Source organism: Ctenopharyngodon idella, chromosome 18 (assembly GCF_019924925.1).
Source record: "Ctenopharyngodon idella isolate HZGC_01 chromosome 18, HZGC01, whole genome shotgun sequence".
Taxonomy (NCBI): domain Eukaryota; kingdom Metazoa; phylum Chordata; class Actinopteri; order Cypriniformes; family Xenocyprididae; genus Ctenopharyngodon; species Ctenopharyngodon idella.
Window position 1 is genome coordinate 15,364,569 of NC_067237.1, and position 27,810 is coordinate 15,392,378.

At 37.0% G+C, this 27,810-nt stretch overlaps 1 protein-coding gene and 2 long non-coding RNA genes across 4 annotated transcripts in view; 1 reads left to right on the top strand and 2 right to left on the bottom strand.

The window, feature by feature from the left end:
- The window catches only part of LOC127499725 (uncharacterized), a 41,003-nt gene extending 14,253 nt beyond the window's left edge, over nt 1-26,750 (top strand). The window contains exon 5 of the long non-coding RNA XR_007926179.1: nt 26,736-26,750. This is a non-coding gene — a long non-coding RNA (uncharacterized LOC127499725). The remainder of the gene's footprint in view (nt 1-26,735) is intronic.
- On the bottom strand, nt 12,518-14,739 carry LOC127499727 (uncharacterized). The gene is made up of 2 exons (XR_007926181.1): nt 14,231-14,739; nt 12,518-13,910 (listed from the first exon to the last, which is right to left on the bottom strand). It is a non-coding gene; the product is annotated as an uncharacterized LOC127499727 (long non-coding RNA).
- Nucleotides 16,141-27,810, bottom strand: part of LOC127499717 (xaa-Pro dipeptidase-like) — a 99,113-nt gene continuing 87,443 nt past the window's right edge. The window contains exons 13-15 of one of the 2 annotated variants that reach the window (XM_051870235.1): nt 16,924-17,108; nt 16,576-16,767; nt 16,141-16,288 (exon numbers count right to left, since the gene is read on the bottom strand). In XM_051870235.1, the coding sequence (XP_051726195.1) occupies nt 16,142-16,288; nt 16,576-16,767; nt 16,924-17,108 (524 nt within the window). In that variant the 3' untranslated portion in view covers nt 16,141. Of the gene's footprint in view, nt 16,289-16,575; nt 16,768-16,923; nt 17,109-23,787; nt 24,021-24,295; nt 24,488-27,810 lie in introns of those variants that run through there. The other variant, XM_051870241.1, reaches the window with a different exon arrangement.

The following is a 27,810-nucleotide window of genomic DNA, read 5'->3' on the forward strand; positions in this document are numbered from 1 at the left end:
GTTGTTCACGTTTTAGGTCATTGTTTTATTATGAGTGTTTTCTGGGTGAAATCTTTGCTAATGTTAGTTGATTTGAGACGTTTTTTGATAGTTTTAGTGCATTTTGAATGTGAAATTAACTGATGTGCCAAGATGAAAGTTGGTTAGGAGAACTGTGTGAAGCGTTTTGAAAAAGTGAATTAAGTACTAACAAATGTGTCCTAGCGATTGTAAAGAAAAACTGTTATAATAATAATCACAGAAAATACACAAGAAAGAAACTCATCGCTTTAGATAACGACGAGAAACGACAAAAGGAATGAACAAAACAGGATGTATACTTATACACCGAGAACTTAACTAGATACATGTGGGATTCACTAGTGATTGGTGACAAACAAGGGAACATAGGAACATAAACACAAACACGATGATAAATAAATATATCAAATGACAGAATAAAAAGCTGGAATTGAATAAACTTGAACAAAAAGTATATGTGACCTAATGAAAGTAAAAGGAATGTATTGGAATAAATGCAAGTTTTTTTATGCTAAAACTGCCTATTTGAATGTGATTCATTTGTTGTCCATTTCCTCTTTTTAGTTTCTCCTGACCACACCCTCCGTCCCTCTGCTCTTCCTTTCTCTTCTCCTGCCTAAACATTTGTATTTGACAATAATGTTGTTACATACAAAACCTGACACTTTGAGCTTTGTGTTTTGAGGTTTGTTTACTGAGAACTGAGGTTCAGTTTGAGAGTCATGTGACCAACCCCTTCTGGAAAACACAAACATGTGGATTCAATTTCATTGTAACAAAACAAGTTCCCGCCTTCTTCCCTTTTTCTTGTGATGAGAAGATCAAGGGAGAGGCAGAAATGTCAGCGGTCAGAGACATGTATGAAGGACTGGATGTTGAAAACATGACTGAATCGGAACAAAAGAGACACAGAAACATCCAGCTGAACCAACATCCAGATGTTCTCTTCAGAATTTATAGACGAGGCCGTCTGCATGTTCTGCTCTTCAGACCCACCGATGGCCTCCAGTGGATGAGATTATTCAGAGACGAGAAGCAACATGTGTAACCTGAGACATTTGCGCAATCACTAGAGTTTATAAGCGTGAGCTGGTTAATGACGGGTTTAAACAGGACCTTCACCATCCTCAAGCACCAGAACTAGAAATGGCAGCAGGAACAGAAGTGGTGGACATCGCTGTCAGAGACATCTATGGAGTTGAGAATGCTACAGGTTGGAATGATAATCAGCGAAAAACATTCAGAGATGATCAGCTGGATGGAAATGCAGATGTTCTCTTCAGAGTGTATACGCCAGTTTTTCCACCTGATATACAAACACTACATTGTCTTCTCTTGAAACCAACTAGAGATCCCATCTGGTGGATGATGTTCATCAGAAGACAATATAAAATGATTACTGTTCAGTGGACTCACAGAGTTACTCACAGAGTTAAAGTCCGAGATGTGATTAATATCAGTGGTGTTCGGGAACAGCTGGTAAATTTCTGTCGCGAGTTTCCAAACCATCTGCAGGAGATTAATAACAATCCTGAAGAAAACATTTCTGTCGATGAACATATTGAAGATCTGACAGTAAGAATTCAAGAACTTCAACTACAAAACAAAAGGACTACAACAATTACAGAATCAAAGAAGGCTTGTTAAAAACATGAGGTAAAATATTCAATACAATAACACTTTCAAAACAGAAAACATTGGTTAAAAATGGTTAAAATGTCATAAATTAATCGTAAAAATAGTCATTGAGTTGAGTGGTTTGTTGCATTTATCTGTTTGTTACTTCCATCATAAAACTGACTTTAAAAGTAGAATAACACTCTGCTAACAACATAACTTTAGTCATAAATAGCAAATATTTTTGACAGTTTTAAGCTTTCATTTGTTTCTAGTTGAGCTGGGTTAAAGTTTGTTCCTCCAGAGATATAAATGTTGAAACAAGGAAGTTTTCTAATGATCATAATATATTCATAAAGATAAATGAAATGCTGAGAAACTCATGTCATGTACAGTACTTTCAAGAAGACTAATGCAAGTGCAAACAGTCCTAGATACACTAAAACATGCGGTAAAAAGTTCTGTATGAATATACACTATTATTCATGTGCACATATTCATCCATAAGCAACTGTTCTGAATTGATTCATGTTTACTCTGTAATAATAGTTATGAGATCAGGAATATAACAGCAGCTTATCTGTTTTGTCTCTTCCACACAGAGATCATGTTAACGGGAACCCTTGAAGTCCTTCTGCATCTTTTATTTCTCTTCTTCTCTGTCACGTTTGGCTGTGATCAAATCTGCCACACAGCTGAATATTGACCACCGACCTTATTTCAGCCATTTAACCAAAAACCCAATAAAAAGCCCATTCTCATTGGCCGTTTCTCATTCTCATTGGCCGTGACTTGTGCGGACTTGAGACAGCCAGGAATCCCAGAATGCATCTCACACCAACCTGCACGATTGTGAAAACAAAACTTTAGACAACCAAACAAAATATGTAATTTACTATAGGATTAAACAAGAAGTTCTATTGTTATAAATGAGTCCGTTTATAAATGTCTAAAATGTTGTAAATGAGTCTGTTAAAAAAATATGTATGATACCGTATGAATTTAAATTCATTCATTATGTAAAAATTTCTTTTAAAAGTTTTTGAATGAATCTTTTTCTGAATTTATTAAAATGACCCCATTCAAAAGTTTGTGAACCATTGATTCTTAATACTGTGTGTGGTTACCTGGATGATCTACGACTGTTTGTTTGTTGTGTGATGGTTGTTCATGAGTCCCTTGTTTGTTCTGAGCAGTTAAACTGAGCTCTGTTCTTCAGAAAAATCCTCCAGGTCCTGCAGATTCTTCAGTTTTCCACCATCTTTTGCATATTTGAACCCTTTCCAGCAGTGACTGAATGATTTTGAGATCCATCTTTTCACACTGAGGACAACTGAGGGACTCAAACACAACTATTAAAAAAGGTTCAAACATTCACTGATGCTCCAGAAGGAAACATGACGCATTAATAGAAAGAGGGTGAAAACATTTGAACAGGATGAAGAGGTCCAAATTTTTCTTATTTTCTTTAAATATAATTTTTTTTCATTTAGTACTGCCCTTCGGAAGCAACAGAAGATACCTACATGTTTCCTGGAGACAAATTAAGTACAATTTACCTTGATCTTCAAATTCCAAAAGTTTTCACCCCCCGGCTCTTAATGCGTCGTGTTTCCTTCTGGAGCATCAGTGAATGTTTGAACCTTTTTTAATAGTTGTGTTTGAGTCCCTCAGTTGTCCTCAGTGTGAAAAGATGGATCTCAAAATCATTCAGTCACTGCTGTAAAGGGTTCAAATATGCAAAAGATGGTGGAAATCTGAAGAATCTGCAGGACCTGGAGGATTTTTCTGAAGAACGTTGGTCAGTTTAACTGCTCAGAACAAACAAGAGACTCATGAACAACCATCACACAACAAACAAACAGTCGTAGATCATCCAGGTTACCACACACAGTATTAAGAGTCAATGGTACACAAACTTATGAATGGGGTTATTTTAATAAATTCAGCTATTTTTTTGTCTTGTGGATTATATGTAAACATATTTTATGTAAAATATCTTAATCAGGACAGTACTAAATAAAAAATAACATGCATTTTGTATTATCTCCTTTATTTTGTTAAAATTTTTCACAGATTCTGCAAGGGGTTCACAAACTTTCAAGTGGCACTGTATATATATATATATATATATATATTAAAGTACCATGGAATAATTATCATTGTACCATGATTTCAGTTTCAGAATCAGTCAGGTGAAACGTGTTGATCTGGGCACTGAATCAAATATGTGCTGGACTGAACAATAGTTCCTGTCATCTTCCGTTTGGTTTGTGCAATCACTAGGGTTTATAAGCGTGAGCTGGTTAACGAGAGATTTTAAACAGGACCTTCACCATCCTCAAGCACCAGCACTGACTAGAAATGGCAGCACAAAGAGTGGTCAGAAAAATGTATCAAAGTAGGGATCTTACAGGGCCTGATCCTGAACTAGAACAAATCAAAGCATCTAAGCTGAACAACCATCCAGATGTTCTCTTCAAATTGTACAAGCCAAGAGATCAACAAGCAATGCAAAATCTGTCTGGTCTGGTCTTCAGACCTACTGCAGATCCCAACGAGTGGATGAAATTGATCAGAAACGAATATCCAAACCTCACTGCTCGGTGGACTGTACGACAAGCTATACAGCCAGTCCGAGATGAAATTGAAATCACAGGGAGTTGGCAGGACTTGAGAGAATTTTTGAGAAATTTTCAAGATTATCTGCAGGAGATTAATGGCACTGATGATGATGACGATGATGATGATGATGAAGCTGTGATGTCTTGCACCAAAAAAATACAAGACGTCCAAATCAAAGGGGGAAAAAAATGACAAAGACGCAATAAAAAAGAAGTGCTGCAAAAACCATGAGGTACAACAGTCGTTCTGTTTTTATGAATATTTTCATTAATGTTTACTGTGTAATAATACTGTATGAGATTATGACTATAACAGCAGTTATTTTATTTATGTATTTATTTGTTTATTCTCATCTCTTCCACACATAGATCATGTTAACACCTGATGGGAGCCCATGAAGCAGTTCTGACCAGATTTAAAGCAGACAACATATGAATTTCTTGTATTTCTCTTCTCTTTCACATTTAAGTCAGACAGCTGTGATTAAATCAGACACACAGATGTCACACTTTATACTCTACAGGTGCTGGTCATATAATTAGAATATCATCAAAAAGTTGATTTGTTTCACTAATTCCATTCAAAAAGTGAAACTTGTATATTATATTCATTCATTACATGCAGACTGATATATTTCAAATGTTTATTTCTTTTAATTTTGATGATTATAACTGACAACTAAGGAAAATTCCAAATTCAATATCTCAGAAAATTAGAATATTGTAAAAAGGTTCAATATTGAAGACACCTGGTACCACACTCTAATCAGCTAATTAACTCAAAACACCTGCAAAGGCCTTTAAATGGTCTCTCAGTCTAGTTCTGTAGGCTACACAATCATGGGGAAGACTGCTGACTTGACAGTTGTCCAAAAGACGACCATTGACACCTTGCACAAGGAGGGCAAGACACAAAAGGTCATTGCAAAAGAGGCTGGCTGTTCACAGAGCTCTGTGTCCAAGCACATTAATAGAGAGGCGAAGGGAAGGAAAAGATGTGGTAGAAAAAAGTGTACAAGCAATAGGGATAACCGCACCCTGGAGAGGATTGTGAAACAAAACCCATTCAAAAATGTGGGGGAGATTCACAAAGAGTGGACTGCAGCTGGAGTCAGTGCTTCAAGAACCACTACGCACAGACGTATGCAAGACATGGGTTTCAGCTGTCGCATTCCTTGTGTCAAGCCACTCTTGAACAACAGACAGCGTCAGAAGCGTCTCACCTGGGCTAAAGACAAAAAGGACTGGACTGCTGCTGAGTGGTCCAAAGTTATGTTCTCTGATGAAAGTAAATTTTGCATTTCCTTTGGAAATCATGGTCCCAGAGTCTGGAGGAAGAGAGGAGAGGCACACAATCCACGTTGCTTGAGGTCCAGTGTAAAGTTTCCACAGTCAGTGATGGTTTGGGGTGCCATGTCATCTGCTGGTGTTGGTTCACTGTGTTTTCTGAGGTCCAAGGTCAACGCAGCCGTATACCAGGAAGTTTTAGAGCACTTCATGCTTCCTGCTGCTGACCAACTTTATGGAGATGCAGATTTCATTTTCCAACAGGACTTGGCACCTGCACACAGTGCCAAAGCTACTAGTACCTGGTTTAAGGACCATGGTATCCCTGTTCTTAATTGGCCAGCAAACTCGCCTGACCTTAACCCCATAGAAAATCTATGGGGTATTGTGAAGAGAAGATGCGATACGCCAGACCCAACAATGCAGAAGAGCTGAAGGCCACTATCAGAGCAACCTGGGCTCTTATAACACCTGAGCAGTGCCACAGACTGATCGACTCCATGCCACGCCACATTGCTGCAGTAATTCAGGCAAAAGGAGCCCCAACTAAGTATTGAGTGCTGTACATGCTCGTACTTTTCATGTTCATACTTTTCAGTTGGCCAAGATTTCTAAAAATCCTTTCTTTGTATTGGTCTTAAGTAATATTCTAATTTTCTGAGATACTGAATTTGGGATTTTCCTTAGTTGTCAGTTATAATCATCAAAATTAAAAGAAATAAACATTTGAAATATATCAGTCTGTGTGTAATGAATGAATATAATATACAAGTTTCACTTTTTGAATGGAATTAGTGAAATAAATCAACTTTTTGATGATATTCTAATTATATGACCAGCACCTGTACATTAACATTCTTGGATGTGTAGTCTGATGCAAGCCAGAGTTTGAACAATACATTGATATACAGTGTTGGGGAAAGATACTTTTAAAAGTAATGGGGGGAGGGGAGAAAAAAAAAAAAAAATCACAGGAAGTCATTGTTGGATTACTAACTACCAAACCTATTTTCACTCATTTTCTTTGTCCAGTAGTGTTGCTGTCCAGAGTAAAAGAAGAGTGATTGAAATGAAGAGTCATTAAAAAACTTTACATCTTTATTAGAAAATGAAGAATAATTACAACGACAAGAGAATCATTACAAATGTAGGTTTGAAACAAAACTAAAGTTTCAATATCACCATATTTTATACAAGTTTGTTGATAAACAGGTGAACAATACTGGCAATTATGACAATTTAATGGCAGCTTCCCATTGTGACAACATGCCCCGCTATTGTATTTTTATCTGTAGTCAACACTTTAAAATTTGTGTCTATACAGAAATTGACTTTCAAAAATAAACCCACCATGAGAAATATTCACTGGAGTAAAAATTGTGACAAATTTGATCCAAAATCCTTGTATACTTGATCACAAGTACATGAGTGTGACACAGCAGAGTGTTAGATCAGATAGATCTCCATGTCAGAAATATCAGATATAGATTCAACCCCAGATGCCGAATCCCTGCCAGAAGATATCAGTCCTCTATCAGCCTGAGAGTTTACTGGGAAAGTCAGAGAAGAGCAGAAGTGGGAGATGAAGTGATGAAAATAAAAAGAGCAGAATTTATTAAATAATCTGAGTTGCGTATGTTTCAATGCTCTGACTTCATCTGACCAGTACAATTCCAACAAGTGTTGTTATACCAAGGGAAAAACAGTGGAAAATACTGTTTCACAACATCGTCCTATGACGTTAAAAACCTTGAAATGGAGACATTCTCTCGTGAAGACAAACATCCCTTCAAACCACACAATCAGAAGATTAAACAACTATAGCAAGCACTGCAAGAGCAGGAAAATTAGTAAAAGTTTTTACATTGTTGGCAAAGGCTATTTACGCTAACTCCTCCCACTGACGTCTGGTTGGGCCAGACAAAATTACAGAAGGTGTGTGGCAGAAAGTTTTGATGCAAATGGATGTTACATATAGAAATATTTAACATGAGTAAATGTAGTGCTTAATTATCTCACATAACATGAAAACGCAAATAAAATCGTAATAGTAAATACATAACATTTGCAAAAGTTAACATTCAAATATGCTATAAACTCATAGGAATGCATGTAACGTGTACTATAAACTCTAAATTGCATTAAACTCTGTTAAATCACTGTGTACAATAACGTTCTTCTTTTGGCACAAACACAGTGTCACTGCATGAGATTATACCACAAGGCAATTAGTATAAAGATTGCACACTTAATACACATGCATTCCAAATCAATTCGCAAATAAATTCAAATTACAAAATAAACATTTAAATTAATGATCACAGATTGAAACAACATACCTTAAACAGAGTAGCGTGAGGCAATATTAGTATACACAGACATCAGAAAGCCTACTCTCTCATTCCTGCATGGAAAGATACACGTGCAACCGAAACAGTAAATTTAACACGGTTAAAAGGAAAATACTTTCAAGGAAAATACGCTAATCACACGGATACAAGTTATGACAAACTCTTAACAGTGTTCTAACATCATAAACGTAGTGATTACGTTATAAAGAGACAGTTAATGCAAGATATATGAGAGAGAGAAAAACTACCTCTGCTTCTCCGTTACCATACACTGTGCTTAAAGGAGAAGCGATACATTTCCCTTCGGTGTCTCACTAATTAAGGCCCCACCTACAACAATTGATAGGAACTCCCGATCGGAACCATTGAAAATAGAACTTAATAAAAATTAATTTAATACAAGTTTTGATGAAGTTACCTAAATTTACAGAACATTTCTCCTTGGAGATGAAAAAATATCAAATTAAACAGATGTTTTAGTCAACTGGCTACAATTGCATACCGTTTAATTTACAACAACACTGAGGTGCAAATAGTATCTGACACTTTTTTAGCATCTAACTACTATTTACTCTTATTGCAAAGAAAATACTAATATTGTTACATAGCGTAAATAGAATCTATCACTATTTTCACTTAGTGTAACTAAAATCTATTGCTTTTTAAATGGGTCATGAATTGAGAAATCAACTTTTCCTTTAGCTTTTGATATATAAGAGATCATCGTACTATAAGAATATCCTGTAAGTTTCAGAACTGAAAACTTCCTTGTTAGTCCAATAAAAGCTTTTATTGACACCAACGAACGACTGATCCTGGAATGTGCCTATCTTAGATTGGTGAAACTCCGCCTGCGCAGAAGAAATGAACGCCTACTTCATCATTGCACCGTTAGCCCCGCCCACTGGTGTGTTATGCCAAGTTCACACTACAGGACTTTAAACGTCGGCAGATCGCTGTGCTGTTCAGACTACATGACTTACTGTGGAGTCTTGAAGTCGTTGTGGTGTTCACACTACGTGACACTATGTAAATGATCCACAACAGTGGGTTACACACTACACGAGCTGACGACAACTCTGTCACTGTCACCCCATGACTTTATTTGAAAATGAACATTGGGAAGAAACTAGATTAAATTTTGAATAAAAAATAATTAAAATTAAATGAACCCTTTCACACATAAGTTTAAAATATTCTGGCTGACCTCCCAGAGTTAAAGCAACTGTTATTTTAGAAAGTTTCCCTTTATTGTTTCCATGATGACGCATCATGCTTGTCACGTGACACACCGCAGCCACACTGTATGACAGATGTATCGCTTTTCTCACCATGTCATCAACTATCTGATATTCCGATTCTCAAATATGTGCAAGTGAGTGTTTTGTCATTTAAAAACCTACATTACGATCTTGATCTTAATCTACAACTCAGTTTCCTGTCAGTCGGATTTATAGGCTACAGCACGTGAATTCATCCATTTGTACCAAAATACATGTGGCCGGAGAACTGGGAGAAGAATAGATTGAGCTTTATAGTTGCTTACACAATCTGATATGTATCTGATATGAATAAACGTCAGCAAATTATATTTGAATGGATTGTTATTGCTGCTTCCATAGACATCACTGTATTTCATTGGCTGTTGCATCGCGACACGTGAAAGTCTATAGGCCTATCTCAATTAAGTAGCCTATCATATTAATTTTAATATCACATTAAATAAATGCTTGTCTTCACAAGCAGTGGTTTATATTGAGGTAGTAATGGGTTATTATTTAGTAATATGCTATTACTAAAAGCTGTTGGGTAAAATAAGTGAACAAAATAAAACCACACTAACATGGATTATAATAGTTTAATGACAGCTTTTATTGTGACAACTTACCCCATACAGTGTGACATCATGTCCTGTTGCACAAAAGGTAAGTTTTTCTCATTTGCTTAAAGAAACTGTGATCCACTTGATCTTCATCATCACCTGAGTTTGGCAACTATTGTCAGAAAGAAGCAGCTCTACAGAGAAACTCTGACACCAGCAAGATTCCAGAATGTGCAGGTACAGATTTGTTATTGTAATACCTTGTTATACACAGTTACATGCGACTGGAATAATTTGCTTTATGAATTTGCTGATTTTTCTTATAGAATAATGGAGCTTGAAGCTGAAAAGGCACATCAAAAATGAAGCCAGCTTCAACCTCTGTAACGTGAGGAGACACAGGAGAAACATCATTGGTCAGAGGGCCACTGTTACAGTGATAGTATCTCAATCCAGAAGAGGGCGCTGTCTACATGCTTTAATAGCCAGTAATATATAGGATGACCCTGTAAGTGCTTCCAAATTCTTTCAAAGAAGACATTTGCTGTGTCCTGTCTTAAATGGTACTCAAAATTAGTAAATGACAGTGGTTGAGGTGAACAAATTCATCCTATCTTCAGTTCCCATTAAGTAAAATTCACCTGCCACTGAAGAGGATATTAAGGGATTATTAAAAAAGGTGAAACCTTCATCAAGCCCTTTAGATATAATGCCAACTTTGCTGCTTTTAAATGTATTTGATTTAATTGGACCTTATGTTGTTAATTTGATCAATCTTTCTCTTTCTACTGGTTCTGTGCCTAGCTTTTTTAAACAAGCGGTTGTCTGCCCCTTTTTGAAGAAACCCAATTTGGATTCATCTGATCCAAACAATTTGGATGGCCCATCTCCAAATTGCCTTTATCAAAAATCTTGGAGAGAGTAGTGGCGGGGCAGCTGACTGCATACCTTGAGGAAAATAATTTTATAAATAAATTTCAGTCAGGTTTTCGGAAATGTCATTCAACTGAGACTGCCCTGCTGAAAGTATCAAATGACATTATGATGGTGGCCGATGCTGGCCAGTACTCGGTCTTGATCCTATTGGATCTATCTTCTGCATTTGATACACTTGACCACAATATTTTGATAAATCGTTTACATATTGAAACAGGTCTTTCTGGAGTAGTTCTTGTTTTCCTCCTACCTGAGCGACAGAACATTTTGTGTGTCAATCAATAATATTCTGTCTGAGATGACCCCCTTGACATATGGAGTACCCCAGGGCTCAGTTCTAGGTCCCATTTTGTTTTTATTATATATTCGCCCTCTCGGTGAAATAATTCATGGTTTTAAAAATGTATCTTATCACTTTTATGCTGATGACATCCAGCTGTACTGTTCTTTTAGAGATTCTGAGTTTGACAAGTTAACTGATTTACTGGACTGCCTGTCCTGTATAAAGAACTGGTTATTTAATAATTATTTACAATTGAATATTAAAAAGACTGAAACTTTAATCTTCGCTCCAGACCATAAGTTATCTCAAATTAAACAGCACCTTGGCTCCTTGGGTTCTTCTGCTCAGACGAGCCTCAGAAATCTTGGTGTTATATTTGACCAAACTATGTCTTTGGACAGTCATTCTAGACAGCTGGTCAAAAATTGTTTTTATCATTTGAGAAACATTTCTAAATTGAGGCCGCTATTGTCTAAAGCTGACTTGGAGATGATTATGCACGCTTTTATTTCTTCTCGTCTTGATTACTGTAACTCTCTTTTTACTTATTTAAATAAATCCTCGCTGGGTCGTCTTCAAATGGTGCAAAATGCTGCAGCCAGGCTTTTAACAGGAACCAACAGAAGGACTCATATTTCACCAGTATTATCCTCACTACATTGGCTTCCTGTCAAATTCAGAATTGATTTTAAAATTTTAATTTTGACTTCTAGAGCTCTGCATGGACAGGCCCCCCAGTACATTACTGACCTGTTGACCCCTTACTCTTCCTCCCGTACTCTTCGGTCTTCAGGCCAAAACCTTTTAATGGTTCCTAAAGTTAGTTTTAAAACTCAGGGTGACCGGTCTTTTCAAGCAGTTGCACCTAGACTCTGGAATGCCTTGCCCTGTCATTGCGTGCGGAAAATTCTGTAGATTCTTTTAAAAAGCAGCTGAAGACATATTATTTAAACAGGCTTTTGGTTGAATGGGTTGTAGGGGTGCTTGTGCTTTATTGTTTTGTGTTTTATGTTTTTTTGTCATTTGTTATAGTTTTATTTTGTTAGTTTTGTTGTACTCTGTAAAGCACTTTGTGATTTATATCTGTGAAAGGTGCTATACAAATAAAGTTTACTTACTTACTTAAAATTAAAATGAATAATCAGAAATGTAACCAAAATAAAAAAATTTTAAGCATTACGAATTATGCATGTCATTGCCTGCACAATGCATATACAAATTAATAGGCCTACTTATAATTTTTGTATAATTATGCAAACATTACGCATTACAAATGATGTGTGAACTGTGTAAAGTCCTGTTGGTCTGACCTCTTGAGTCTGGATTAAACTGTTGAATTTGTTGTCCCCCTCAATCTCCAATTAATCAAACACATGTCTCTACAATCCTTTACTGCATCAAAAAACTGGGCCTTACCTTCAGATTAATTGGATTGAGAGCGTTGCACGACAATTAGAGATTTCAAGGTGGAGTCCGCACCAGCTCAGTCAGGATCCGATGCTCTTGAAGCTCGATGGAAGTAATTTAATTGCAGGTATTGATAATAGTTTATGTATAAGTAATGTCACTCTGAGACTTGTTTAGAGAGGTTTACGAATCACCAAATACAATGGTTTCGGTTTAATAACAAGATACAGAATAAAATACAAAACATAAAGGCGAGAAAGTCTTCACCCGAGGTGTGGCCACCTTCTGTTACACTGTTTCCAATATATAGTCTCCAAAGATCACATCCTTTTCCCAACATAAACATTTCCTTATTTGTAAACAGGAGTACAGCGCCTAACACTGCACTGTTTCCTGTTGTATGCAAAACATAAGATACAAAGTTTAACTGCAGCCTGCCTAGCAACACCTTTTGTAGTCTGTGTCACATTCTGCGAATTTTAACGCATTTTAATCACTTGAACTTGAGACCTTCACGTTAGTTCCCTTTAACACTTCTAGTTATAATAAAAACATACATCTCGGTCTCATTTCTCAGAAATTAAGCAGGAAAAATATCACTTCTATTTAGACATAATTTTAACCTTTTATCCCTTAAACACAATTTTCAGATACAACCGGCGCTGAAGCTTCTGTGGTCAAAGCTTCAACCTCGTTTGTAATCTGTCCCATCTCACGCATAAAAGTACTCAAAGCATAGGATTGTTTTATAAGCATAATCAATTTCAAATTAATTTTCTGTTGCTTTCTCAGTAATTTAATCATCTCTTTGGCCTTTGAATCCATCTTCATCTCTGCCATCCTAATGGTTCTTCTTCTTCTCCTTTTCGGCCTGTTTCTTCGAGATTTTGTCTTGTTCTTTTTGTAAAACTTGAGTGATCAAATCAACCATATCAACCCTAAATTTTCTTTGTGTATCTGGTTCTTTTGGCAGAAATTTATCAGTACAGTTCAACTCATTTGTTGGACACATCTCCTCGACAAAACAATTACTGTATAATAATTCTGAGACTTATTGCATATGTTCATATTCTGCATGTAAAATGTTTTTACCATTCGATGTTTTTGTTTGCATAGATTGTGTTACTCTCCATGCAGAACTCAAATGAGTTGGGTACAAGGATAAACACAATAAAACCCTATTAACATAATAGTTTAATAGCAGGTTCCCTTGTGACAGCTTACCCCATGCATACAGTCTGACATCATGTCCTGCCACTGGCATTTGCCACAAGAGGTTAATGTGTGTCAACAGTGTAGTAACAGTGAAAATGTTCATTATTATTATTATTATTTTCATTTGATAATCAAGACTATGCAGAAATCAGCTTTGAACAATAAACACACCCTGAGAAATATTCACCACTATTTCGATTATACACAAGTGTGACATTTAATCACAACTGTCTGGCTGGAATGTGAGAAGAGAAATATAAGAAATGTATGATCGGTCTGCCTTTAATCTGACCAAAAGATGCAGATCTTGAGGTCTTCATGGGCTCCCATCACGTGAAAACATTGTCCTTTGTGGAAGAGATCAAACAAATAATAATTTCATATGTCTATTATTAGACATTAATTAGTAAACATTAATGAAAATATTCAGAAAAACAAAACAGATATTATTTGATAAAAATCACAACTCTTATATGAACATAAACATTTCCTACAGGTGTTAATTCATAACTACATTTGTTAAGACAGATTTAAGATGGAAGTAACAAACAGATAAACAAAACAAATACCACTCATCTCACTGTCTGAAACTATGATTAATTATGATTTCTGAATCATTTGTAGAATATTTGGCATTTTGAAAGAGTGATTGTATTAAATGCTGTACCTCATTTTTTTGGCAGCTCTTCTTTCATTGTGTTTTCTTCTGTTGTTAATGTTTCTTGTAATCTTGCTGTCAGTTCTTCAGTTTCAATCTCTTGTAGATAATCTGGAAATTTTTCACAAAACTCTCTCAATGTCTTGCTGTCACCCCAGATACTAATCACATCTCGGACTGGATCATGAGTCCATGAAACCTTGAGGGTTGGATACTTCTTTATGATGAGTCTCATCCACTTGATAGGATCTGAAGAGGGTCTGAAGAGCAGATTATATAGGAATTCCTGTTGTTGTGGATAAATTGGATCATACAATTTGAAGACAACATCTGCATGTGTTTCCAGCTGATCATTTCTGAACGTGTTTCTTTCATCCTCTTCCCAGTCTGAAGCATCCTCTTGGCTTCCAAGCCTTCCATACATGTTTCGGACCCTTTTGTTTTCTTCTGCCATTTCTAGTTCTAGCGCTGGTGTGTGAGGATTGTGAAGGTCCTGTTTAAATCTCTTGCTAACCCCCTATCCCTTATAAACCCTAGTGATTGCGCAAACCAAACAGAAGATGACAGGAACTATTATTCAGTCAGCACATACTTGATTCAGTGCCCAGATCAACACATTTCACCTGACTGGTTTGGCCACATGACTCTGATTCCTGATTCCTGAATGATAACCATATTCATCAATCATGTCAACTACAGTAATCCAAAGACCTTCAAACAGTACTGTGGTAATGCTACGGTACTCTATAAGGGTTGTCACACGTTCACCTTGGGTCATTCTTAACCCAGGTTAAAATGTTTCACACTATTTATTCTTTATCTTGAGTTAACCCCAAGTTAATGTTCTTATTTGCATTTTCGGTGTCAGCATCACTGCTTGCACAGATACAGAGCGTGATCATGATCGGTTTAAGATACAGAACATGATCGGTTTAAATAATGGCTTGTCTCGCTCTTGTGCATCTGTTGGGCTTCTATTGTTCTGAAAGTTACAACCAGTTTAATAGTCTGATAGTCTTTTGGACCATAACTGTACATTTATTCATTTAGCAGATGCTTTTATCCAAAATTAGGAATATCACAAGTCAACAATAATTGTAGCACACAATGGCACGTTTATGGTATAAACAACAACAGTACATGAAACCAGAGCAGAAAATATGCAAAATAGAAAATTATTTTTCTTTCTTTTTTAATTAAAAGTAATTATAGTAAATGTCTTTAAACAGGGAAAGCCTTGAGTTTAATGGACTTAAACTCTTTCGTTGTGATGAATTTCAAGTAGACAGAAGACGACAAAAATGCTTTCTATCTTTTCAACTCATTTCTCTGGATGCAAATAAACAAATACAGTTGAGGTGAACACAATTAATGATGGAAATGGATGCAACAACATTGACATTAAAGTGACGCACCCTCATGATGACTGAGCAACTCCTGTATTCAGCTGATTTACTGGAAAGTTCATTAAAGAAAAGTCAGGTGACTCAACATTAATCTTAGTTCTGTAACACCCTCAAACTGTTGTTTCACACGTATGTAAACAAGTACAGCTGGAATCTACTGGAATGGAGAAAGACAATCTTCAAAACTGTTTGCTAAGATCACAATTCAGTAACATTCAAAACAGCACTAAAATCTGACAATGATGGTGTTATACATTTTCCTTCAGTTCAAATCATGTATGAACACTTTATGGTAAAAATCAAAAGGTGATTGACTGTAACAGCACTTCATTCATACAGTCATATTGAATGTTTCTCCTCCTGTCTCTGTTTACTGCTAAACCAAAACAACTCAAAACAACAAATGATGCTAGAAAAATCAGATGTTTATTAAAAATAAGCATTGCATTTTCTTACAAACTTGCAGAAAGTATACAGGATAAAAAGCAAATGAACTGAGTAAAGTTCTCTTAAGTCAGGCTAAATAAAGTTTAGTCTGGGGACTGAAGGGTTTGGACGTTTCCTCCGCCATGAACGCCTCGATCTCCTCCACGGTTCGAGGAACGCAGGTCAGCAGCTCCACGCCGTCAGCCGTCACAGCGATATCATCCTCAATGTGCACCTGAACAGACACACATGATCATCACTATTCATGTGCATTAAAATAGTCTAAACAGTGTTTCTAATATCTGAATTCAAAGTGCTTCTGATTATAAAGTGAAATATGAAAACTATACTGTGTATAATTCATGATATTTGTAATTATGCATACATTATAGCATATAATATTATATATTGACAAATCATTAGCAAAATAACCTGCAAAAATAATATAGTGTTAAAGAAAGAACTAGTTATGGATTGATGTGAATCTACTGGAATATATGATTAGTTTGTAATAATTCTGACCCCGCCGAAGCCGCGGAAGCGATTCAGGACGTCGTTGTTGATGAAGCCGCACTGAGCCGGTGAGTTGAGCGCTTTATCCAGCAGGTGGTTGATGAAATAGATTCCCGGCTCCACCGTGAGGACCATGCGCTCCTGCACCACACGGCCCATCCGCAGACTCTTCAGCCCCGGCTCGTCCACGCGCTCGGTGCCCTGAAGAACAGAAACACAGAATCACTTTCACTGAATCTTTACCAACATCATACACGAACCTCAGTGAGGGGAAAAAAGAGACACTTTAATAAAGAGGAAAAAGTCTGACAGCACAAAGGAAATCTCTCCCTCTCTGATGAAACACTCAGAACTGACCTCTGGATATCCTCCCACATCGTGGATGTCGATGCCCAGCAGGTGACCCAGTCCGTGCGGCATGAACACGGAGCCCAGATGAACCTTCAGCATCTCCTCCACCTTCCCACGCAGGATCCCGATCCTAACCAGCTCCTCCAGGTGAACCCGGTCAGCCAGACGATGCATGTCCGTCCACTTCACACCTGACCGGTGACATCAGAGACATTTCTGAGCTTAGACCATCATTAGACTGAGGTCAGAGGTCATTTTACAGCAGAGGACTGAAGCTCTCTCGGACTTTAATCCAAACATGTCTATTTGTCCTTTTAGGAAGTGAATTCTTAAATATATAAGTCAAAAAACATAAATGCTGGAAAAGTGGCTTAAAAGCTTTAAAGGTGAAGTGTGTCCTTTCAGAGCAAAGTGAAATTGCAAAAATCATTGTTTCCAAACAGGTTTCTCAAACTCCTCTAGCGCCCCCTGTAGATCATCTAGCCAGTATCTCAACCTCAGACAGCATTTACTGGGTTGATAGAACGAGTGATTGTGTGGAGGAACTAATGGATTTGGTGAAGTCTTTCAGGTTATCAGCAGATGTCAGAAGGTGTCCTGCAGTGATCTCAGTGAACTCATGTGTACCATCATCATCATCATCATCGATGAGTATTTCAGTCACAGGTGTTCAGCACACCGACTGCAGACTCAGAGAACATTGGGATTTTCACGACACTTTCTGCTTTCAGATTCAGTCATGCTGTTCACTCCTTCATTCATCTCTCTCTCAGGGTATTTTCCATTTGAGATTAAGATGCCAACTTCAACATCAAGTTTATGATGTTTAAACCTCACTTTAGCACTTCTGTTTAATAAAAAATAGATAAGTATGTAACAATTATGACCCCTTTGGCCATCCACTAAATTCAGCAGCTTCAACAGGTGTTCAGTGATATAACAGCACATCCTTGAAAGGTTCCATGACAAGCCTATTCACATTTGGTCCAAACTACAGCTTTACACCACTGCATCTGACGCTTTGCATTGCACTTGGTGATGTAAGGCTTGGATGCAGCTGCTCGGCCATGGAAACCCATTCCATGAAGCTCTCTACACACTGTTCCTGAGCTAATCTGAAGGCCACATGAAGTGTGGAGGTCTGTAGCTATTGACTCTGCAGAAAGTTGGCGACTTCTGCGCACTGTGCACCTCAGCATGTGCTGACCCCGCTCTGGTTTTTTCGTGACTGAGTTGCTGTTGTTCCCAATTGCTTCCACTTTGTTATGAAACCACTAACAGTTGACTGTGGAATATTTAGTAGTGAGGAAATTTCACAAATGGACTTATTGCACAGGTGGCAACCTATCACGGTACCACGCTTGAATTCACTGAGCTCCCGAGAGCAACCCATTCTTTCACAAATGTTTGTAGAAGCAGTCTGCATGCCTAGGTGCTTGATTTTATACACCTGTGGCCATGGAAGTGATTGGAACACCTAAATTCAATGATTTGGAGGGGTGTCTCAATACCTTTGGCAATATAGAGTATTTATGGTTAAAAGCAGAAAGCACGTTAAAATATCATGACCACATGGTCATCCTGACTCCATGTGATTTTTCAACCATATATTTGATTTAAACTTGGGTTCAGCAGGTTTGACATTGATCCGGCTGTACCAGTCCCATGGTTTTGACTGCATGATTAATTCAGGAATAAAACAAAAAGGAAAAACACACATTTAACGCCTGACACAACCAGATCTACAACATACTGTACCTAGGAGTGTCCATCTTAATGAAAAATTAAACACCATTCCAAGATACAGTCCTCAGCGTAAATGAGTACACCCCCTTTGAAAAGTAACATTTTAAACAATATCTCAATGAACACAAAAACAATTTCCAAAATGTTGACAAGACTAAGTTTAATATAACATCTGTTTAACTTATATTATTATAAAATTACTTTCATGTTATAACTTAGATTACACATTTTTCAGTTTTACTCAAATTAGGGTGTTGCAGAAATGAGTACACCCCACAACAAAAACTACTACATCTAGTACTTTGTATGGCCTCCATGATTTTTAATGACAGTCTTCTAGGCGTGGAATGAACAAGTTGGCGACATTTTGCAACACGTATTTTTTTCCATGCTTCAAGAATGACCTCTTTTATGACCTCTGCTATTTTCAATATACATGCTGCCACTTGGTAATATTATAAGAAGACACTGAATTAGTTTCCACTGCTATGCTGATGATACTCAGTTATATATTTCAACACAACCAGATGAAAACTCTAAATTATCCAATCTGACAGAGTGTGTTAAAGAAGTAAAACATTGGATGACTAGTAATTTTCTTCTATTAAATTCAGATAAGACTGAAGTATTACTTATTGGGCCAAAAACCTGTACACAGAATCTCTCAGACTACAATCTGCATTTAGAAGGATGTACTGTTACTCCATCCTCGACAGTTAAAGACCTGGGTGTTATATTAGACAGCAACTTGTCCTTTGAAAATCATATTTCATATGTTACAAAAACAGCCTTCTTCCACCTCAGAAACATTGCTAAGATACGGAATATGTTATCTGTTTCTGATGCAGAAGTTAGTTCATGCTTTCATGACGTCTAGACTAGATTACTTTAATGCGTTACTAGCTGGTTGCCCTGCTTCCTCAATAAACAAGCTACAATTAGTACAAAATGCAGCTGCTAGAGTTCTTACCAGGTCAAGAAAATATGATCATATAACACCAATTTTATCATCTCTTCACTGGTTACCTATTAAGTTCCGTATCGATTATAAAGTACTGCTAATGACCTATAAGGCTCTAAATGGTTTAGCTCCTGTGTACTTAACCGACCTACAATCCTTCACGCTCTTTAAGATCACAAAACTCTGGACTTCTGGTTGTACCTAGGATAGCTAAGTCCTCTAAAGGAGGGAGAGCGTTTTCACATTTGGCTCCTCAACTCTGGAATAGCCTTCCTGATAATGTTCGGGGCTCAGACTCGCTCACCCAGTTTAAATCTAGATTAAAGACGCATCTCTTTAGCCAAGCATTCACATAATCCATCTCATATCAGATCAATTGCACATGACTATCTTTGCTTAATGTTATGAACAGCAGCTATGCTAATTATTCTCCATTTGCTTTTCCGTTGACTAGAGAGTACATCAGCCTCAGTTTGGATCCAGCCTCTTAAGAAGACCTCAGATGACCAACACTTTTGAAGAGACGGCGCCAACTCCTGTGAGGACTTCAGAAGATGCAACATCTGGATCAACACGCACATTCGCAAATTTCTATATATCCTAATTATTGTTAATATGTAATTCATTTTTCCAGGAGCTCTTTGCTTCTACCTTCAATTAAATTGCTAACAGTGATTGTAAATTAATTGCCTAAATTATTACATTATTAGCTAACTGCATTCTCCAAATTGTAATGTTGACATGCATTCTCTGTAAAGCTGCTTTGAAACAATATGTATTGTGAAAAGCGCTATACAAATAAATGTGAATTGAAAATTGAATTGAATTTTAGAGACTGGATGCTGGATGGAGAGTGATGCTCAACTCGTCTCTTCAGAATTCCCCATAGGTGTTCGATCGGGTTCAGATCAGGAGCCACTGAATCACTTTCACCCTGTTCTTCTTCAGAAATCCAACAGTGGCCTTAGATGTGTGTTTAGGATCATTGTCATGTTGGAAAAGTGCACGATGACCAAGGGCACGGAGTGATGGTAGCATCTTCTCTTTCAGTATAGAGCAGTACATCTGTGAATTCATGATGCCATCAATGAACTGCAGCTCCCCGACACCAGCAGCACTCATGCAGCCCCACATGAGGACACTGACACCACCATGTTTCACTGTAGGCACCATGCAGTTTTCTTTGTATTCCTCACCTTTGCGATGCTATACAGTTTTGAAGCCATCAGTTCCAAAAACATTTATCTTGATCTCATCACTCCAGAGTATAGAGTCCCAGCAGTCTTCATCTTTGTCAGCATGGGCCCTGGCAAACTCTAGGTGGGCTTTTTTGTGCCTGGGCTTTAGGAAAGGCTTCTTTCGTGGACAGCACCCATGCATGCCATTCCTCTGCAGTGTACGCTGTATTATCACGGGAAATAGTCACCCCAGTTTGACTTTCTACTTCTTCAGATAACTGCAGTGAACTTGCATGCCAATTTTCTTCAACCCTTCTCATCAGAAGATGCTCCTGTCGAGGTGTTAACTTCCGTGGACGACCTGGACATCTCTGTGAGATCTTTTTTAATTTTTGTACCACTTTTGCTACAGTATTCTGACTGATAAGTAAAGATTTGCTGATCTTCTTGTAGCCTTCACCTTTCTGGTGTGAAGAAATGATTTTCTTTCTCAGGTCTTGTGACATTTCTCTTCCATGTGGTGCCATTGCTGACAGCATGAAATGGGAAGGGGTTTAACACCCTTTTATAATCAACTGTCTGCTGGACACCTGTGTAATGAAGAATTAGACTCACCTGTGTTGAATTCTTGTTAAATTAGACATTTGTAGTCTAAAATGTAGCTTTGCTCCAGAGACTTTCAGTGGGTTGTACTCATTTTTGTATCACCCTAATTTGAGTAAAACTGAAAATTTTGTTTTCTAAGTTAATTATTAACCTTACTTTCATGTTATAAGTTAAACAGATGTTATATTAAACTTAGTCTTGTCAACATTTTGGAAATTGTTTTTGTGTTCATTGAGATTTTGTTTAAAATGTTACTTTTCAAAGGGGGTGTACTCATTTACGCTGAGCACTGTACATACTTTTCTATATTTCTGAGAAGAGTTGCAGTTTCATGAGAAGAGCAGAATCACACTGAACTGCTGGAAACAAACAAATGAAACAAAACAACACTAAATGATGAAGTGTGTACAGTGAGACCTGCAGGTTACAATCCACACAAATCACAGACGAATTATTGCAGTAACATTTCATCCAGCAAACCCTCAGTCCACTATCATACCCAAAGTGATCGAGGCTTCATTGTCATTTCCACAGAGAAAAGTGACTGTTTCCTCCCTGCTAACAGCTGAGGGCCTGTGTTTCTCCTCTGTAGACTATTCAACCAGTATCTCAACCTCAGACAGCATTAAGTTACCAGGCTGATAGAGAGTTATGGTGGAAGAACTAATGGATTTGGTGAAGTCTATCAGGGTAGTGGCATCAAATCATTTCTGAGTAGCATCTGTAAAATAATCTGTACAATCATCTGTGAAAACTGCCACCATTATTTGACACATCTGTCTGTTTTTGTATTGTTCATTTCAGACAAATCTGACCCTAAAAAACATGTGAAAACGAACAAACGTCATTTAACGTCAGTCAGACGGTGTCTTCTCATCTCAGCAGGCGGTTCTTGGCCAGAATAAACTAAATAATGTAAATCAGACTTTATTCTGCTGATAGTCGAAGGTCAGACCACACCATCTGACCAGGAACATTTCAGTAAAAGCTAAAGAGGTAAATTTTAGTTAAATGATCTAAGCAGGAACAAAAGTTGAGAAGAAAGTTTGGTGTCAGAGAAGAATCACATCAGTTCTATTAAAATCCTCCACAGTGTGAACATGGAGATGTTTATTCTTGTTTTATCATGTCTCTCTGGAAGCAGTTTTGCTCCTGTGTTTTGTATTGACTCCTCTGTGTTTATACCTGTTTATCTGATGACAGCCATCACAGCTCTGATATCTCCCTTGATATGATCCCAACACAAAAACAAACCCTACATTTATTCAATTAACAGATGCTGAGGAACATCACGAGTCAAAAATGATCATATACACAATGCCAAGTTTATGGTATAAACTACAACAGTACATGAAGCAAGAGCAGAAAATATGCAAAAGAGAAAATTATTTTTCACTTTTTTTATTAAAAGGAATTATAGTAAGTTTTTTTTAAACTACTAGACAAAAAAGACAGTTTGCTGTTAGAGGGCAAGACTTGAGACTTTAAATCCCATATGAGTTGTTTTCGTCAAACTAAAGTTGGTGGAACAGCAGTGAACAGAGACAGGAGGAGAAACACTCAATATGAATTTATGAATGAAGTTCAATGAGACAATTGCCTTTTGATTTTTACCCTGATGTGTTCATACATGATTTGAGCTAAAGAAGTAAAAAGTATGATACCATCATTGTCAGATTTTAGTGCTGTTTTGAATGTTACTGAAGTATAATCTTAGCAATCAGTTTTGAAGATTGTCTTTCTTCATTCCAGTAGATTCCAGCTGTACTTGTTTACATACGTGTGAAACAACAGTTTCAGTGTTACAGAACTAAGATTGCCTTTGAGTCACCTGACTTTTCTTTAATGAACTTTCCAGTAAATCACCCAAATGCAGGAGATGATTTGAGGGTGCGGCACTTTAATGTCAATGTTGTTGCATCCGTTTCCATCATTAATTATGTTCATCTCAACTGTATTTGTTCATTTGCATCCAGAGAAATGAGTTGAAAAGATACTTGAAATTCATCACAACGAAAGAGACAGAGTCCCTTAAACAACATGACAGAATTTTATGAAATAGTAAAAACACTTTGCACACAATTCTAAATGATGAAAAATCAGATGTTTGTTAAAAATGTGCACTGCATTTTCTTACAACTCACACAAAGTATACAGGATAAAAAGCAAATGAATTGAGTAAAGTTCTCTTAAGTCAGGCTAAATAAAGTTCAGAGCTGCTTTTATTAAGAATATCAAACTCTGAAAATGTTCCACAGCTGCTTCATGAAAGCATAAATGATCCTGTAATTCATTTGTGATACTGATTTCCATAAGAGACGTCATACAAACAGAAGCTGTCACGTGTTTCCCTTTATAGAGTCAAATATCAAAGATACTCATTTACTGAGATAAAGGTTAAAGTCTGATATGTTGAAGAAAGGAGTGTCATCATCATCATCATCAAAATCATAATCATAATCATCATCTCAGAATTTCTGGCTGCTGATGGGACTGAAGGGTTTGGACGTTTCCTCCGCCATGAACGCCTCGATCTCCTCCACGGTTCGAGGAACGCAGGTCAGCAGCTCCACGCCGTCAGCCGTCACAGCGATATCATCCTCAATGCGCACCTGAACAGACAGAGATACAACATAAAAGTGTTTCTAATATCTGAATTCAAAGTGCTTCTGATTATAAAGTGAAATATTAAAACTATACTGTATTATATATTTATGTATATAATTCATAATATATGTAATTATGCACACATTATAGCATATGATATTATATATTGACAAATCATTAGCAAAATAACCTGCAAAAATGATATGGTGTTAAAGAAAGAATTAGTTATGGATTGATGTGAATCTACTGGAATATATGATTAGTTTGTAATAATTCTGACCCCGCCGAAGCCGCGGAAGCGATTCAGGACGTCGTTGTTGATGAAGCCGCACTGAGCCGGTGAGTTGAGCGCTTTATCCAGCAGGTGGTTGATGAAATAGATTCCCGGCTCCACCGTGAGGACCATGCGCTCCTGCACCACACGGCCCATCCGCAGACTCTTCAGCCCCGGCTCGTCCACGCGCTCGGTGCCCTGAAGAACAGAAACACAGAATAATTGACTGAGCAATTACAATAGGGTCCTCACACCATCGGTGCTCGGGCATTAATTAAGAAAAAGTGCGTAATTAAGAAATTATTATATTAACATATTGCATATTACAGGCTACTGTATTGTGCGTGATGTTGTCTAGACCGCATTCCAATGAAGTTTATCATTAAATGTTAAAAGGATATGCCATGTACATTTTAATCCCATCCTGATCGTTTTATTTATTTTTTTCATTTAATATTATTATTAGTTACATTTAGCTATTCATTTTAAATTTGCTTTATTTTCCCCTTCATTTCTCATAGCCTATCTCTTTATCTAATTAACATTCTGGTACCTCATGTTACTTAAAGTTTGTATTTTGTAAATACTGTACCTGATCATAGCAATAAAGTTTTGACTTTATGACTGTATTTCTGTAGACTACAGTTGCTAAATGAGCGTTTTCACTTGTGCCTGTGACAGCATTCGAATGATGTGTTACTATTAGCCTATTGTTGAAAGAATATTGTCTGAAAACAAAGTGTGTTTAGGTGCATTGTTAGCGTGTTGCTAACTGAAAAGGATTGCGCCATTGACCAACTGAAACCTGCTCTAAAATCAGTGGTGCAGTATTTTTTGTTATTTAAAGAGCACATTAGTAATATGCACCTATAGGCGGGTGCATAACGCACATACACTCTGCTTGATACACACACAGGGACGCGCAGCAGCACACAAACATGCCAAATATTACAAATAAAAGGATTCCTCTCTGGAGAAGCGTTCAGTCTTTTCGCTTGCAAATTCCGCCATGTAAATAGTGAATCTGCCATGGTGCAACTGGCTTTTAAAGGTAATGGGAGATGACACTCTGACTGGTTTATTGCACGTTACACAATAATATGGTTTTGGGCAGAACACAGCAAACCTGATTCAAAATACCCCTACACCTAAACCTACCCATCACAGGACACTGTGCCCATTTTTACTTTCTCACAAAAATGCATTCTGTATGATTTATAAGCCTTTTGAAAAATGGGGACATGGAGAGTAATGTCCTCATAAGTCACCCTCTCCTTGTCAATATACAGATTTGTGTTTGTACACACACATCTTACAGAGCAAACATGCAGAAACTGTTCAGTCTCCACAGAGACCCTCCATTAAAACAATTAGACAGCGCCCTCTTCTGGATTGAGTTTGTCATGACACACAATTACATTTTTTTTTTTTTTTAATTGCTAACAAGCGTTTACCAATACTTAAAGTACTTTTTCTAAACTCTTAACACAGCAACACATCTACATCACACAATTAGCCAAATAGTTAATTTTCTGCCCAAAACCATATTTTGTTAAATAAACACAAACTCTACATTTCAAAACGCTAAAAACCTTTTTCAACACATACTAACTCTATCAAAACACGGCAAACCTGCTTCAAAATAGAGTCGTTCTGTCAAACACTAGCACTAGTTTTCTATCCAACATGAACATATAGTCAATCACAGCCAATGACTGTCAAAATACTAACAGCTGATGACATTACGAAAACGGCATTACTGTCATGTTTCAGTTCTACCTGCAGAAAAAATATGAAATCCATAGTTTTTAAAATTCAGTTTCCTTACATGTAAGCCATTCTACATTTTTGTTGAGGGTTGAGTGTGTGCATTCTTGGCAACTACTATCTAAAAGTGAATGAATAATTACATTATAGAATGTACAGTAGAAAAAAAGAAGAAGAAAGTAACAGAATTGCTACTGGCCAAATGAGTCCCCTATGAAGAACTTCAGTTCTGTTGAAATCTCTTTCTGAGGGTGTGTGTGTGGTGTTGATGGTGCCCGTAGAGGGTGGAATGGTGTCCACTTGGTAGTTAGCGCCCTACACAGACCACATATTCTGCATATATGGAACAGTATTAGTGGAATCGTTGTAGTATGAAACATTTACTGAAATCAAAACATGAAATTGCTGCCATTGATCAACAACAAATCCAACATACATGGTCTTTGGTTATTATGGAAGCTTTTTTCCACCACAGAATAAAAAAAGCATAAAAGGTAATTTATCAAAAATATTTTTTATTTTGCAATTGTGAGTTTACATCTCACAATTCTTTTTTTCTTCTTCTCAGAATTGTGAGATGTAAACTATAGGAATTGAGAGAAAAAAGTCAGAATTGTGAGATAAAAAGACACAATTACCTTTTTTATTTTCTATGCATGGCAGAAATAAGCTTTCATAGGTTCTACATGTGTGAGGGGGAAACCATAGAGAAGCACAATCCAGCACACGTTCTTCCTCCTCTTCCATAACTCTTCTTCTTCAACTATTCCTCTACTTTACCCAGACATTTTTTTCTCTCTGCTGTTGTTCTTCATCCACACTGAACAAATCCGATTCAAAGAGTCCATATTTTACTGTGTGTCCATGTAATAAACAGAACTTCAACACCTGACTATTCCTCCAACTGAGACTGGAATCTGCTATTTCTCAATATTTCAGTGATCTGCTAATTACAGTTTTTCTGTATTGCTAACAAAACTGATTCATATGACACAATTTCCCAAACCATTTATTTAATTCTCAAAACAAAGACACATTTCTCAAAACTATAAACACGTTTCACGTTTTCACACATTTTTCTTAATGATTTCTGCAAAACTCTACACAAAAATGCCCTTATTTCACAGTGGTTTAACCATGTTCTCATTCAGAAAACAAACACATAGTATGATTAACTCAAGTGTCACTATGTAAACTCAAATAGCACACATTTATCCATCAGTAAACATTCAGTAGCAAAAATGATGACACACCAATCAGAATCTCGGGATAACAGGATAATATAAACAGGAGCACAGGTGAATTTGCTTTAGTAATTGCATCCTAGAATCATCGACAGTGTTATACTACTTACACATACAGTAACAGGACTTTATATGAGAAAAATTTCACTGTTCTGTGTCCAGTAAACTGTAGCACATGTACACCCTCAAATTTGTGGTTGTCAAATTTATTTGTAGCCGTTTTTTTTTTTTTTTTCATGTGCTGTATATTTGCAGAACTGAGAGACGACTTCGGTAGAGAAAGTATTTTGTCAGAAGACCAAGAAACTGCTATAGTATTGTATACTGCAATGAAATTGCAGAGGATGGTGAATTTATTTCTTTATTTATGTATGACTGTAATTGACAGTGTACTGCACTGTGTTGCACACATTTCAGATTTAGTTCTTTGGTTTTTGAACTTTTCTTCCTCTTGTAAGATCAACTACTTCATCTACTTTCATCTCCTATAAGATCACTTTACAGTAGTGA